General features: G+C 32.6%; 1 protein-coding gene across 2 annotated transcripts in view; it reads left to right on the top strand.

Moving 5' to 3' along the window:
• LOC123697382 (apoptosis-stimulating of p53 protein 2) overlaps positions 1–17,428 on the top strand; it is a 205,491-nt gene that overhangs the window by 88,477 nt on the left and 99,586 nt on the right. For both annotated transcript variants that reach the window (XM_045643877.1, XM_045643878.1), the window contains one exon: positions 12,560–12,618. In XM_045643877.1, the coding sequence (XP_045499833.1) occupies positions 12,560–12,618 (59 nt within the window). The remainder of the gene's footprint in view (positions 1–12,559; positions 12,619–17,428) is intronic.

Below are 17,428 nucleotides of genomic sequence, written 5' to 3'. Positions count from 1 at the left end.
AAGCAGTGCATCCTGGGACTGCAGTTAAATTGAAGTCACCTGTGTTATTATCAACTAGTTATATATCTATATCTACAAGTAATACAGCGTTTTCACCAGGGATTAAGAGGCGTAGGTTTCATTCTGGCTACTAACCATTTGTCAGACTCCAGTCGTAAATAACTATGCGTTTATTAGTGGGTAGTTTTTCTTTTGTTAGCATTGTGCGATATAAATCGGATTTCTTTTATATTCAACAATTTAAATATAACTCTTTCTTTGATAGGTACAAGGAGCTATTGTAACAGACATTCTCAAAACCTATTCTTCCTTCAATAGGCTACGTGAAGCGACAATAGCCTTTTCCAATTGCACCACTTCTTTATATATCTTTCAGACTGTTATGTTTCTCTTTATGTACAAAAACGATCGTTAAAATATACATTGGAACGTTAAGAGAATTATGCACGTTTCACGCACAATTATTACACTTTCTACGTTATAAAACTGTCTAACCGACAAACATTGGAATAAGAAAATCGTCGCGGCCTCAAACGCGTGATGTAAAAATTACATGTTATATATAACTAGTTGCGTTACTGTTCTTGGCATTGCATGTTCCCATTGTCTACGTAACATTAGAATGTGTTACAAATACTTCTTTGTTTCGTGTTCGCGTAGGATGTAGACTTAAAAATTTGCTTGCGAGATGTTAATGAAATATTGGGGATCTTTTGAAGCAACTAACGTAAAGCTGGAATTCACCGAGTTGTAGTTTGGTAAAATTCAGTGCGAAACTTTTATAAAGGTCGAAATGAATGCAGAAAATTCATTGACTTCGTGTTCCACTCTCGCAAAAGGTAACGTAAATGTAAAATATATGACAGAGTTTGTCAAAACTAATCCACTAGTGTTGATGACAGTGCTCAATCAAATGAATGCATGATGTCTTTCTTCCTGTAAAAGTTATCTCTTGGGATCTTTGACACGATCCTTTGTTTAGCTCTTAGCATTGGCATGGGTGTAGGCGCAGCGTAGGTGGTCTTAAACCGATTATGCCCAGCGCGTACGCAGATCGCAATTCTAAATCTACATTTAAACGTTCGTTAATTGCCATAACAAAGTGAGGTTATTGAACTATAGTTAAGTATTTTCTATTTGGCGAGATTTTTATCAATTAGCACAATGATGTTTGAAGTTATATGTCGACAGTTAAAAACATTTAAAATTGAGAAGGTATTTCGTGTAGGTATGTTAAAAAATATTGACAGACATATCTAGTACTTAATATGGATAAATTTTGTTACTAAGAAATAAGAATATAAAGGTTAAAAACCTAATATTAAGTTATGTATTAATGTGATAAAATAAGGTCTACAGGGTATTGAAATGGTTTAAAATAAATGAATCAAATGTCAATATTTAAGCCACAAAAGAAGGCAAACATGGAAAAACTTAAAAATAACCGGTAGGTCTCGTTTTTCCCGGTTGATATTTTAAGATTTAATGATCTCTGGTTTTACTTTTAACAAGTCAAGCATCTTGAAGCACTTCAACGAGACAAGATTCCTGCTAAGGAATCTTATTACTGCGGGGAAATTCAACGTTTTTATCGTAATATGCTTATTAAAAGACAATGGTTGGGAAGAAAAACAATTTGTTGCCATTTATGGTTCCATTTCTATTATGAATATTCTTTGTACACTTGTCTAGTCTGTTGTCGTTTGAGGGTATCGCTTCTTTACTTCCTTATCATATTAAAGTCTGTGTTTGAATATGCGTAGCAGGTTTAACGGATCGATGGAAATATAAATGCATCTATTATTATTATTAAATATATTTTGTAGTGTCCATCCTTAGAGTATGTCTATCCATCAGATATACAATGACACATTGTTTTTTTTTGTTTATTATAATTTATAAGATTATTTATTTAATTATGCCTTATTGCTATTAGATAACTTAAATATGAATAGTGGTCTTATCGCTAAATAGCGATTTCTTCCAGACAACCGGAGTACGGAAGGAAATTCGATTTAAAATTAAGATTACCTAGGTACTGAAATATAATACAAATTAGGGAAAACTGACAAACAAATAACTATTTATTTACACATAACAAACTATAAAAGCCTAACATAAATAAAAGTGAATACAATTTAAAACAAGAATAAACTCAAATAAAAGTGAATACAATTTAAAACAAGAATAAATTAGCTTCAACAAAATGTTTTGTATGTAATGTCGGGTATTTTGCAATAATGTTTGAGCGACTTCGAACGGAATGCATTCAAGAACTGAACGATCGGTCGGCGCCTTGTCCACGCATTCAACAAGTTAATTGAGAAGCAGTATTATAACATTGATTCAGTAACTGTTTACAACTAACTATTTAACTATGTACTTCCTTATTAGTTAATTGAAGATTGATTTAAGAATAATAACTATTTTCATTACCTACGTCTGAAACATAAGTGAGGTACTTATCTACTTGTTATCAGATGATAATTAATAAACATAGAAAGCTTCACGTTACTTCACTGAATTAGGTATCCAGAACAACAAAAAGAAGCAATAAGCGATAAGCTTGCAATAAGCATTAGAGTTGTTATAGTGCACCACCTTTGCCCCACGTTATACATTTTTATTGGATCTTAGCGTAGCTATCATTAGGTAGATGCGTTTGCCAAATCATGTAGGCCAATAAAATTAGAAAAAAAAACCGATAGAGGAGTCTTGCATTACATTACCCATATAGGTTCGTTACAATATAAATTATTATAACATGCACGAAATGATTTTAGATAGGTAGGTATCCATTCCTATTTGTCCATACAAATCGAACAATAATAACTGAAATGTTAATGACATCATAATATTGGACCAAAGTATGAGTGACTCGTGACTCGACGATTTAGTTTCAATGGGAAAGTTATTACCGGCATATTTATTTGAGTACGTGGGTTGCAGTTGCTACAATGTGTTTGGTGCCTAGAGTGCAATAAACTTTTGGCTGTGACTCATTATTACCTAGCTCTAAGGCGCCTAAATACTGTCTGAAGTTTATCTCGCCGTCTGATCTATCTAAACCTTTAAGCTATACTTCTAATGATTGTTTTTGTTCAAATATCTCGTCTGTTTCAGGGCTGTGTCATTTCGTAATGTACTACAATTTTTCTTACAAAGGAGATGTTTATCTTACATGTACAATTAAAATGCTATTTTGTATTACAAAATGTTGTGGTCTTAAGTATTTTTAACTATAGCAAAGTAGTTTACGTAATATATTCTTACCTTAGTTACAAAATAGTTTTTATGTCCTGCAGAGATTGAAATTTTCCTTAAAACATCACTATTTTCCTTCGAATTGTATTTCAGCCTGTAAGTTAATACAGAAATAATGAAAAAACTTATTTTTAACCAGCAGAAAATTGAAGAAGCTTACAATTAAATTGTACAAATAGTCCAATGGACATTGAAAGCTCGAACTTGTCTTAGAAATTTCTATTTCTAGCTACACGTTGACTTTTTGCTTTAAAGACTGACACTGCCGCCCAAGCGACAGGCATGCGGGCCTTATAAGGAAATAGTATCTGTGTAATAATTTATTCGTCAGAGTTTCACACGGTTAGACACACAATATTTTACTTTGTATATACCTTCAGAAACAATTATAGATGCTAATATTAAATGATTACTAAATTGATTTAATGGGGCTTTATTAAACTGATTTATGTGAGAAACGTGAATCGTTTATATGCGTAATTAGGGAGTCGTTTTATAAGCGTCAGCGAGAAAGTTAATTGGATTTCTTATTGGTCTGTAGTCTGTATGACAAAATGATAGGGAAAATATCAGATGCTAAAGAATTCATAATGAGAGACTGTAATATTTACGCAGACGGCAAGAGCCTTGATCTAGTAAATCTCTTGGTTTATAAATATTAACTAGCTATTTAGGTCTTGGTTTGAGTTTACTTTAATAAGAAACTACAACTAGTTAGTGCCTAGTTATTATCTAATTACTTCGAGGTCCTTTGCTTCAGTCAATATTTTAACGGAGCTTAGAGAGTAGTAGATAATCAGGTTCAATTATAAGTAATTCGGTGGTTGTCTAGACATTTGATAATATACATCTGATTATATTAGTATTTCTTTTTGTTTCGCCTATGAATTGCGTAGGCGACGGGCTTAGGTAATACAAAATCTGAAATTGTTATTTTTTTTTAATAGGTACAATAAATCTTGTATAGTCAGTAGTTGCGGGTATTTGTTCAATTACAGATTACTTATAAATTGTGCAAGTACAATTACCCACTACTATTGAACATTGTCATTGTTAAGGCGTTAATAGGGGCTAGCGACCTTGGCGACGATTTACTAGGCGGAATCGGGGGACCGGCGCGAATCTATCGTAGTAAAAGTACGTATAAAAATTATTTAAAAAGATATTTGGATATTAAATCAAAATTTAAAACAACCATGCCCTGTGTTTCAATTTCATAAACACACTGTAAAAACACTACAATAATTGACATTATATTGACTTAGCGTTTTGGTTTAAAGTACAAAAATCGACCTCAGTTCATGATTTTTTTTCAAAAAACCTGATTGTAAAATAAACAAATTAAAACAACCATGCCCTTTATCATATTCGAAACTATAAAATACATTTTTTTTAGATATGTACATAAAGAATCTAAGAAGAAAAACGGTTATAACTAGAGTTAATTTTCGGTATCAAAAGGGGATTCTACCTGATTCAGGCCTTAACAGTCAGTCTAGACTAGCTGGTAGATTGCTTCCGGGCCCCAAGCGGCATGTTTGACGAATTGCATAGACTAAGCTGACGTAGCGTTAGCTTAATGTGAGTTTAGATTATTGGAATTATGCCCGATTTTTCAATCCTTGGATAAAACTTACCCGTCTATTAAAGTATTTCACGAGAATATTAAAATGTAACCTGTAAACTGTCAAATACGGGCAATAAGAATACATTTCAAAAATGATGGTTTAATACGTTATTCGACGAATAAGTTTTAACCAAGGATTGAAAAATCAGCCCTTAGTGAAATTTAGTTGTATGATTCTTTTTCAAGCTTCATTATTTTGTTTTACTCATTAACTTTACGCATTTAAATTGTTCCTTTCTAATCACTAATCTTGTTTCTATCGAGATTTGCCGTTTTGGCTGGAATTTGTCCAGGAGGCTATTAAGCTAATAAGTAATTGCCTATGTATGATAATTATTTAAATCCTTATCTTACCGAAGTAAGGGACAATGAATATTTATGTAAAATTCAACAATTATACAAAATATGTTCGTTGTACAAAAAGCTTTGACATTATAAAATAAAAATGTTTTTAAATATTAAATAATAAATAATTTATTAGAAACCAGCTTCCGCCCGCGACTCCGTCCGCGCGGATGTCGGTCTTCGCGTGGATGGTTTATTTCTCCATTTTGAGTAGGTACCTCTGACAATAAAATCTTATAAATATCTATTGGACCCAATTCCCAAATACGGCTAGGCCTATAATAATACGCAACGTGTGTTCGCGGTTCTACAGAACAACGTCTATGGATAAAACTGAAAAATTAAGATTAATTTTTTTCTACGTATTTTTCCAGGATAAAAAGTATCCTATTTTACGCCCAGGAAAATAAGGTATAATTATACCAAGTTTCATCGAAATCGAACCGCTAGTTTTCACGTGATGCCTTCACATACAGACAGACAGACAGACAGACAGACAGACAGACAGACAGACAGACAGACAGACAGACAAAAATTTTTTTAATCACATATTTGGGTTTGGTATCGATCCCGTAACACCCCCTGCTATTTATTTTTTCAATATTTTCAATGTACAGAATTGACCCTTCTACAGATTTATTATATGTATAGATTCTTTAGTGAGCTTTTAATCTATGAGCGACGTGCGCCTCGGGGCGACCGCGACGCGATGGATCGGAATGTTTCTTATTCATGCCGACACTGGTTACATTACGACTATCTGTCTTCATCTAAAATAATATTTTGACCACACGTTTTAGTTTGTATCTATGCTATATCGTTTAAATGGGACGGAATTGTCTTCGGAATACATTGAAGAGTGTGAATAGGAAAACTATTATAAATAAAATATTCCATTGAAATATAGATAAGGGGATGTTTAAAATTAATCTTGCAATTACTAAAAGGTGGTTTGAATGAAGGTTTAATTTAAATCTTTGTATATTAGAGCTGACACAAATCTGGATATTATACACTAAGTACATTTGCTACATTACGATGTTCTTAATTTGGTTCGAGTTCTCAAATGGCATACTGGCCTATTTAGGTATACGCAGTACGTACTAGGTATGCATGATAGTGTACTTTGTTATGGTGGATGGATTTACCATTTTCAGCCTAATTATTATTTTTGCCTTTGTATAAATAACTCCGAAAATGATCATAACATATTTGCTGCAACTGCAAAAGCTCTTCGCCCTAGAGTCAAAACTGACGATAACCAATTTTATATCGTTCTATATCAAACGATTTGAGCCGCTTAGGAAAACAGTCGTAAACTAGTATACGTTACGCAAAGATAAGGTATCCTTGATGGGCGCTAGTCTATCGTTACTTTAAGAGCCTTTCATTACAGGTGATTAACTTAAGTACTGATGCTCAAGTATGAACGCTAGGTTGTAAGCAAAACTAGTATAAAACTACTCAGAACTTGCCACCCGCGTTAGGATTAGTGTTTAGGCATTTAGAAATACTAGTCCTTGTGAGTTATCACACATTTATTTAATAGCTAGCTGTTAAAGTGATATCTGTAGGAAAACTATTGAGTTAAAGTTTTACTCATGCGTAAATTCTAAATTAACTCGTTAGATGTTTAGTATTATTTCAGGAAGTCTGCTACGGAAAGCTTATTACTAATTCATGCATTTTTGTGCCGGTTTTTAGGGTAGTTTACTGTAAGCATGTCTGAATTTAACGCTTGGGTACCTTTAAGTGCCTTATAAACAAGGAAATTAATTCTATTCGGGCGTTACTGTAGGTACTTACCTATTAGCAAAAAATACATCTTTATTTTATACTTGTAATCGCATTTATAAAGTTTAATGGTGTAAAAGTGCAAGAAAAGCTTCAGAGCATTTTGTACTAAAGACTAATGGACAGAGCTAAAAACTATTTATTTAGTTTTCTCAACGAAGTTGCCACGATCCGGCCGTTGGAATAATTATTTTAAACGTTGTTTACGTAGGACAAAACTTTTATTAAGATATTTAAACTGAACATTTAACCTACATTTCACCTTGATTTTATTAAGACGGTTACGTAAACTATATTTTTATGTAACTCATAAAACACTGCGAAGCTATTACTATATTTTTTTTGCGTTCTATAGACTTTATATTGCAAAAAGCTATTGTTAACAATATCCATATATATACATGGCTTATAACCAATTGGAGGTAATACAAAATTCATTTCTTTATAATTTTAATCGAGGCATTTCGATGGTATTTATCAATAGACTCGTTGCTCGCCAACCATCGAACAATACTTTATTTACATTCGAACATTTGTTCTTGGGATGTCAGAATAAATTAAGTAATCGGCATTGAATATAGGTAGTTATCGCTTGGTGCAATTGCTGGTACCATAAATAACTGGTAGAACGATACAAGCACGCGCGGGGCCTTTGCTTGCATCCCAAAGAGGAGGTGGGCACAAAAACCCTACGCCTTTTAATCACCAATTCCATATTTATGAAGCCGCCTAGCCCGATCAGTGACATTCTTAGACCTTGGTTATAGGTACGGAGATAAACACATCCATAGCGCTGGTAATCACCACTTGCAGCTGTTATAAATTTCAATTGAAAAGCAATACTGATTTATTTTCCTTATTTGGTAATTTTATTTTATTTATGATTGAAGCGATTCATTCCACTTGCTTCACTTTGGGGTTAGCGTTAATAAACTATAATATTATTTTAATTCAGTTATTACTTCGCAACTTTAAACATTTATTATATTACAAACATTGTTTCATCTAATTAAGATTTATACACTTGATTCAGAAGAAAATGCGATGAATATACTTGCTTATTAGAATATATTGGAATTGTAAATCTAAATCATTTTATTAATCCACCAGAAGAAACAAAAAATGTCATTTAAATCGCTGAAGGTTTTAACTTTCGCAAGTCGATGCGTTCACGGAAAGTCATAAGTACCTACATAGAAAACTGTCTGAAAAAGTGTTCACTTGATAATTTATTATAGGACTTATTAAATACTTGAGATAATTAGAAGAAGTAGTCGCATTTCTCTCCGTTGACTTGACAAAACGTTTTCAAGATATATCGCCATAATGTCCCAGTTAAGTGAAGCAATTTGTAATTTTTTCTTATTAAGAACGTAACTACAACTTCAAGAAAAACTACAAAAATAGATTTTATCATCTTAATTGAATGTATTTTACTGGCATTCTGTTCTTAGCATTTGTACTTAGAATCCGATTCAATTACACCACGGAAAATATCTTGCCTTTTTGGTAGCTCGTGCCGCCCCATTATGAATTCCTGGTATGTTTTTTGGTTGTGTTTGACGCGCCAAGCATTCCGGAACACAAAGCAGGTCTACGAATTTCGTCAATCGTATAGCGTATGATTGTAAAAAACGAAACCCAGTCAGACGAGTGTGGCAACAACGTGAAAAAACTTGAACGCACCAATTTATCTGTTGACGCGGACTCATGTGCTACACTTACGCTTCAAGCGAAGCACAGCGCTGCGTAAATGTAAATGGAATTTGTGCTCGTTAGCGAAATTGAGATTGCAGCGCCATTTTTGCTTTGTTGATTTCGAATAGTTTCTTTTTTCAAATACTGGAGCAGTGCTGCGAATTTATTAGCTAACAAAGTTGTTGGCATTAGGAGGAAAAATTGGCTGTCCGAGTTGTGCTTGCTATTGTTTTATATGTTACAGTTTAACGTTACAGTGCAATGCGATAGTAACGCTTTTTAAATAATAGCGTTACTATCGTCAATAATTTCGCATAAAACACACGGGTTGCTATTGAATGTTTAAATAAAATTTAATTGATGAATACATACGTATACCGACATGGATACCTAAAATTTAATTTTCGAGTAAAAATAACATGTAACATAAATCAATGTCAAACTGTTGTATAAAAAAACATATTTTTTCTTAAAAGTTAAACGGACAGGTTTTACGCCTACGTTTCTTGTAAATATTCGTTTATACGAATGTCTGGGTCTGTATTTTCGATTGGAAAGACAAATAGAGATGTGTACATAATGTATGTGTGAATTGAAAAGTAAACTATTACAGCGTTGTATTTTATAAAAGCTCATTATGAACTGCTGTTAAGAGATACTTTTGTATTAGGAAGTAGTTGTGAAATAACTGCAGCTCGGCACGTGTTCATAGACAATCTATTTTATGGCTTAATTATGGTTTAATTGGACGAAAGCTTTGTTTCTCTCGGTTTAACACATGAAAGTCAACTCGTTAATTTTTAATTTTGAACATGCATTCAATTTTAATACTTACCTATAAGTTAAGTAACAGTTGTATCTAAGATATACGTGAGATATCAGAAAATATGCATAAACCAGATATTTTTGTGTAGGTTTACCCCATTATCATGTGCCGATTTACGAACTTGTAAATATAAAAAAAGTACCCTATAACTTCTGAACTGTAGATAATACAATTAAATAATACATCAAACCGATCGTTAGGACACAAACAACAGCAATATTTTTATACAGCCTTGACAGAGACGAATATTTGAATTGCGTGACCCAATCGTAGGCGTGTCTATAATTACACGTAGCAATTTAACAAGAATGAGGCTGTTACCAAAACCGAGAAGTGTAATTATCTGACAAGATTGTTTGGCACATCTGATATATCGTGCTCGAAGTGTTGTAACATGTTTTTCATAAGCTTGTGGTTCACTATTATTAGTTTGGTATTTGTACGTTTTATGGCACATTATCTGCACAATCTAGAGAAATGAAAGTTATAACCTGAAACAGTATCGACTACCCTAATTATTCATTGATTAGTTATGAATGTCGTGGCTATATCATACAGACAATAGCCACTTAGCGATTGTTTAACCACGACGTGAGTTACGATCGAATTTAAAACGGTAGCCAATCTTTCATTGACAGGGAAAGTTTCGAAAGCGATGCGATACTTCGTGATGCTATACCGATCAGTTGCATAAGGTATTATTAATGGCTTTGTCAGATAGAACGCGTTCTTAGCGCTAACTTGACTATATGACGCCGAGGGGCGTATTTTACGGAGTATCATACCGTCAAACGTCTAGCATAGCGTTACGAACTGTTAGCTCCAAAGCTCTATTGACTGTTATCACGGAAACCGTATGGCACATCTCGACGTAAACGTCAAAGCGTCAGGTTAGCGATTTGACGCGCGCTAAAAACGCTTTATATTTGACAAAGGCATAAAGTGTCAACTGTTATAAGATCTCGTGACCTCTGGATCTGATAACGCTAATAAGATTTCGATGACATAATGCTGTCCGACGTAGATGTATGGGCTTAGTAGTTAATGGTAAAAGTTACTGATAACTTATCGATGATCTGACAGTCTCACTGAGAGTCTGAGTTTCTATGTAAGTGTGAGTTTGATATTTAAATTTAACACTATACCTAGGTAGGTATTCAATTAACTTAATATAACATTGATTATTGTACGATTTTTGTGATTAAACTAATCATGGATATTTTCTTTGAATTATGAGTAGAATGTGTGCACTGACCAGTTTCGTGACAACAATTACTTATCGATTGAAATATTCTATTGAATGTGTAATATTATATTCCATAAAAAATACCAATCGTTATTCTTTTGTTGGTACCTTCCGTGGCCCTAGATATTTCGGTATATTTTCCTCTCATCGATATATTAAGCGATACTTGCTATCATTGTATCGATAACAAGTATCGCTTTATATTATATCGATGTTTGATATTATTTTAAAACAAAACTCCAAGTCGCTCGTTGATCGAGCATTTTAAATATTAGCTCAATTACTGAAACGCTGTTAAAAAATGAAATTAAAAACTTACTCGACTATGGAAACGAATATATTTGCGCGGATTCACACCGGAGAATTCGCGTATTCAATTAAAAGTAAAAAGTACCTACATTTCGTTAAACGCTATTTTCCATACAACATTTATCGCTTTTCACAAATACACGTGCAATGGAAAAACGTCGTTCTCTGTTGCATAATTACTGTAAATCGTATTGACTTCCATGCGCTCCACGTTATTTCGAGTGCGTCAGCGAACTTGGTAATTAAATGTCGCGAATTATTCCACCGTTAATAATTCTAGAGTGTCATAATACGCCGCTCGGACTGTAATGCAATTTGTCGTTTAGCGATGGGCCAGACAATATGATAGCTAGTAACCTGCCATACGGTTTATTGTCGCGGAACTAATTATTTGCTGGATTAACTTCGTATTTGATATTATGGGTGTATTAATCTGCTCTAAATTACAACTAAACCATATTATTAACCTGATCTAGTTTAATTTAGAGGCTGATGTAACCGGAATTCTCATAATATTTAAAACACAATACACATTACAATACATGTTAGTAATTGCGATCTTATATGTAGCATACATCAATTAGGTAAAGCTTTCTATAGACCTACGTGGTGTCTGAGAACGTTTCTGCAAGTAAGCTAGTCTGAACTATCCGGTTTAACTTGGTTTCATAATCTAGCACTGATTAATATTAGTAAGGCTGATATTCTTTTAATTCCAGAGTTAAGTAACGTTGTCGTAACACGAGAATATTTTAAGGGAAAATATGGAAATAAAGCCATTTTAATTGCATCGAAGAAAACTTGAAATTTAATAGAATTCATACATTCAAATAATACGCCTCTGATACCATAACTCTTGTATCGTTTGACTTAAACGTTATTATGTTCTAAACATGTCATTTGCATTGCCCAATTAACCAAAATGGATTTCAATAATTCGGAATTGAACATTAATCAAATTATATACCTAGTTAAATTTGAAATTAAGTGTCGCAAGGTGGGGCATCAATTTGTCTCAATTCATTGGCTGATGTTAATGACGTCACATACAGTAATGAGGGCTTTTCATGTCGTATAGTGACATCTATTGTGAATACCATATTTTGTAAAGTTACGAGCTTAAATGATATGTCACTGAGATAATTGAATCAATCAAACAAATTGATTTTAGTTTGCTAGTTAATAGTTATGTGTTTATCGTATGCGATATTGTATCTGTTGAATTTGATTTGAAATATGTTGGTATGATAATCAAGTCAATTATATGACGTACAATTTAACGTTTGTTATGTATGATAATAATTAGAGCTTTACGACTTTGTTTTAGAATTGTAACTGCTGTTTTTTTTAAATTTAATTAAGCAAAGAAATGTTTTTTTCAATTAATCAGGTATTATAAATTATAAAGGTTATCTTTAATATGTAGTGAATATGGAATATTTTGTTACAGAGACGGGGAGCACGGATAAGAGCAATGGTATGAAGGAACCGGGATCACCTGAGGAATTGGTATGTCTTCTATCTATAAAATATATTGATTTTACTAATTCATGATTGAGCACAAGGCTTTTTTTTAAATACATTTCTCTTGTACATTTTCATTATTGTTGGCTCGATGTAAAAGTGAATTGGATTCTAATATTTTATTATTTATCAAGGTTGTAAGAAAATCGATACGTTGATCCTATTTACAATACGGAATACCGTTCTATTCACCGTCACCGTAATTAATAATGTAAGTACCTATCTTAAATTCTTAATATAGCTACATATTGCTGATAAGTATCATATAAGATTATTTTGACTTTTAAACTCGCATTAAAAATAATCATAAAAAATACCTACTTAACTAAATTATTTAAAAGAAAAAAAAAATCGTAAAATTACACCGGTTAAATTTATTCTTATTTTCTCACAGTAAAAACATAATTCTAAATGCGAGTAACAGTAACAAAAAATATTAACAACCAGACAAAACCATTGAAGCGAAATAATTCAAACGTACCGCCGAGCATTCACAATGGTGGCTTTATTTAGGCAATTTGTTAAACATACTCAATTCCCACAAAGATTTACGGTTACAATTCACACATGATATAATAATCCCAATGACTATGCATACCGATTGATCTCACAAAGAAATTCAAACGGCTTTGTGAGCAAATCACTATATATACCTTCTTTATAGATTGCCTTTGAAACTCCTTTCATGTTTTACGATACTGGAATAGTCGCAAATTGGGACTTTTTAGAATATGTGTGATGTCAATTGGTTGGAAATACCTGTGTATTGGAAACTGCTATTTTACTGTAATATTTTTATAATACCTATAGGTTGTAGTTTTATCGATATGATTTCTGTTATCTCACGAATTTATGTTATTTATTGTTAAGTAAAAATATATTGCGATCTGGATTTTAACGTTGATGTTAACATATTTATTAAATAATCACTGAATTGTTACAATATTAGTACCTACCTAAAATGTGACAGATTCATGAGGCTATATTTCCGTCATAATTATAAGTGCTAATTTTTAATAATATTTACCACGCAGTACGCACATATTTATTATTTGGTTTCTAAACTCCTGTAACAAATAAACCTGAAACAAACAACTTATTATTCTAATATGTTTAAATAAATATTAGAATAGTTAGTGGATTTAAATATGATTGTACATCAATAACAGTCCTCTAATAATATATTATACAAACCGCGCTGTGGCTTTGCCAGCTGGAGCGTAATTCGAAATATCCGCACAATCCCGAATTAACACGACCAAATATATGCACATCGATGACCATATCTTGTTAACGTGTGCGTTACCCAGGCAAAATGTTTTGCTTTAGAGAGATGAGACTTAAACAAATAATTAGTGTATCATGAGGAGCAATTTGTTTACTAATAGCAAAATTTGTTTGAATTGTAGTTTTTAAGTTATTTAAGAAAAACAAATTTTGCTGGAGTAACGTTTGAAACGTTACCCAGGCAAAATCGTCTTTCAAAAATTAGTTTCAGCACGGAACCAAATACATGAATAGATAGCTTTTGTTGCGTAGTAAATGTTTATAAATAGCAAAATTTGTGTGTGGTATAGTTCTTTAGTTATTTAAGATTTTGCTGCGGTAACGTTTTGGGATTTCCCAGATCTCGAAAACGGCTCAACGCAGAAGTTTGAAAAAAATACCAATAAAAGACCTCAATTTGTTTAAATTTGTTTAATCATTAGTTTTTGATTTGGTTGACGTAAACCAATGTAATTAAATGGTTTCAAAAATCAGAAGAAGCGGGTTTACATGTAAACCAATACACTTATAACCAAATAAACAGCTGTAAAAAATACCCGTGGTTCGACGCTTGTTTACATCAGAAATATTAGATTTCATACTTTACACATTAAGAAGATAAAAACAAATTTGATTTATTTTAGACTGGTCGTACTTTAGCGATCAAATACGCAGTTCCCATAACATTAAGAAACATGGCATACTTTAAACAAATTAAAATGATTCCTGAAAATTCCTTCCTGTTAATTGCAGCTTTGAATTACGGCTCTAATGAAAGTTATCTCAAAAACAAGATTATGTCAGCAATTCTCTAATGAGCCGACCAAATTGAAAAGGTCACATAAAAGCGACCGCACCATACATAAGCGCAACCATCTGAAATGAACAGGATAATATAGATGTTTTGTTAGTACAGTTGAATACAAAAGTTTTCTGGTCAGGTTAGTTAAAATAATAAAATGGTTAAGATTCATTATTTTTATTTAAAAAATCAGTCTCATAAAAATTATATGTATTGCTTTGCCTTAGCATCAACATTTTTGAGTTTTGTTACGTGTTACTTAGAGTGAATATTTTAACATTACATGTGACTGCCACAGGTGGATAACCCGTGAACCAATCATTGTCAAAGCGTCGTAACCTTCTTTTAACTTAATGTTGAAATATCCACTCTAAGTAACACGACATAAAGCTCATATTTCAATACCACAGTGTGACTTGAGTTGGAATTGAGTCGGCGTTGTGTGTGTAATGTGCAAAGCACATTTAATGTTTTTTTTTACAAAATATGTATTATCGGCTTGCCTATATTTCTTGCCCTTATGAGGGACGGTTTCGAGCATATTCTATAAAAAATGTATATAATCACAAAACTTTTAAATGAGAAAATAACAATATAATAAAAATCTTCCAACAATTATATAAAAAATAAACAACTTTTACACTTATGTACCTATTTAAAAATATAGGAAACAGTACAGTTTTTATCATTAATAACTACTAATATCACTCATAATCACAGATTCGTACCTAATTCAATAAAATTTGTGTGGTCATTGGGACCGTATAAAATTATGTGTTTTATGCTTCCAGTCTCTAACGTTTTAATTACCTACACTAATGAATATATAATCAAATGTGGCATTATGGAGTTTTTGCATTTCTGTAGTTTACAGTACAGATCATCGTAACATTCATATTGTTGAGTTTTCGTTCTGTAACAGTATGCTCTGTAATGTCCAATCAATGTGGAACTTGATGGTGGGTCAAAATCAATTACTGCCAAAATCATATACTGTTGGCCATTTAACTCTATATTAATGGGTATATCATTCAGGTTAACAGACATGTCATGTAGTTCGAAGAAAAGTAATGGTTTTAATTCATATGCTGTACTGCACTTAAAAAATATTAAAAAATCGGCTTCACGAATAACGTTTTTCTGCTTAACTGTACAAAACATCGGTTACCAAGCTGCTAATTTGCGAAGATTACCCGTACGTACGGTGCAGTCGCTTTTACGTGACCTTTTCAATTTGGTCGGCTTATTAGAGAATTGCTGACATATTCTTGTTTTTGAGATAACTTTCATTAGAGCCGTAATTCAAGGCTGAAATTAACAGGAAAGAATTTTCATGAATCATTTTAATTTGTTTAAAGTATGCCATGTTTCTTAATGTTATGGGAACTGCGTATTCGATCGCTAAAGTACGACCAGTCTAAAATAAATCAAATTTGTTTTTATCTTCTTAACGTGTAAAGTATGAAATCTAAAATGTCTGCTGTAAACAAGCGTCGAACCACGGGTATTTTTTACAGCTGTTTATTTGGTTATAAGTGTATTGGTTTACATGTAAACCCGCTTCTTCTGATTTTTGAAACCATTTAATTACATTGGTTTACGTCAACCAAATCAAAAACTAATGATTAAACAAATTTAAACAAATTAAGGTCTTTTATTGGTATTTTTTTCAAACTTCTGCGTTGAGCCGTTTTCGAGATCTGGGAAATCCCAAAACGTTACCGCAGCAAAATCTTAAATAACTAAAGAACTATACCACACACAAATTTTGCTATTTATAAACATTTACTACTCAACAAAAGCTATCTATTCATGTATTTGGTTCCGTGCTGAAACTAATTTTTGAAAGACGATTTTGCCTGGGTAACGTTTCAAACGTTACTCCAGCAAAATTTGTTTTTCTTAAATAACTTAAAAACTACAATTCAAACAAATTTTGCTATTAGTAAACAAATTGCTCCTCATGATACACTAATTATTTGTTTAAGTCTCATCTCTCTAAAGCAAAACATTTTGCCTGGGTAACGCACACCTTGTTAACTATTTCCAGCTAATAATCTTATTTGAATTGTATTAGATTGTATTAAATCTCCCGGTTCTATCGGGTTCGATTCTCATTAATTATTAATCTATCTGGATCGAGTATTTAAATTATTTTATATTTATGAGAGCAGCTTTGCGAAATGTTTAGTATTTTAGTAAGGTATTTAAATATAAGTTGAGGTAGGTAATACTGAATAAAATATTGTAAATCTTGGCATTTGTAGGCAGAAATATAATAATAATATGGATAAAGACTCAACTGTGCCGTATTAAAAAGGTAAAGAAAGTAACAATCCCGTTTCTATAGGTAATAAATAATATATTAATTAATGTTTATCCACACGTATTTACTCTCATAAAGCTCCTATAATTCAAAGAAACTTTTTGTAGTCATAAAGACAAACCAAGCGAAAGTGTCGTAGGAAAAACGTGAGATAGTTTATTTATACTTGTGTAGGTACATAAATAGCAATGTATTAATAGTTACTTGTCAAATATTATGATAGATGGTGCCATTGGGCGTTTTTCCATAACCCGGCCCGGCACCGGCACCGGCGCCGGCGCCGGCGCCGTGCCGTTGCCGGGGAAGCAAAAATGTATGAAAATGTATGGCTCGCTTTTTCACTTACCGGCGCCGGCGCCGGCACGGCATTGAGTCCTGCCGGCGCCGTCGCCGTCGCCGGG

This window comes from Colias croceus, chromosome 14 (genome assembly GCF_905220415.1).
Source record: "Colias croceus chromosome 14, ilColCroc2.1".
In the NCBI taxonomy this organism is placed as follows: domain Eukaryota; kingdom Metazoa; phylum Arthropoda; class Insecta; order Lepidoptera; family Pieridae; genus Colias; species Colias croceus.
This window is presented reverse-complemented; position numbering and strand designations above follow the sequence as displayed.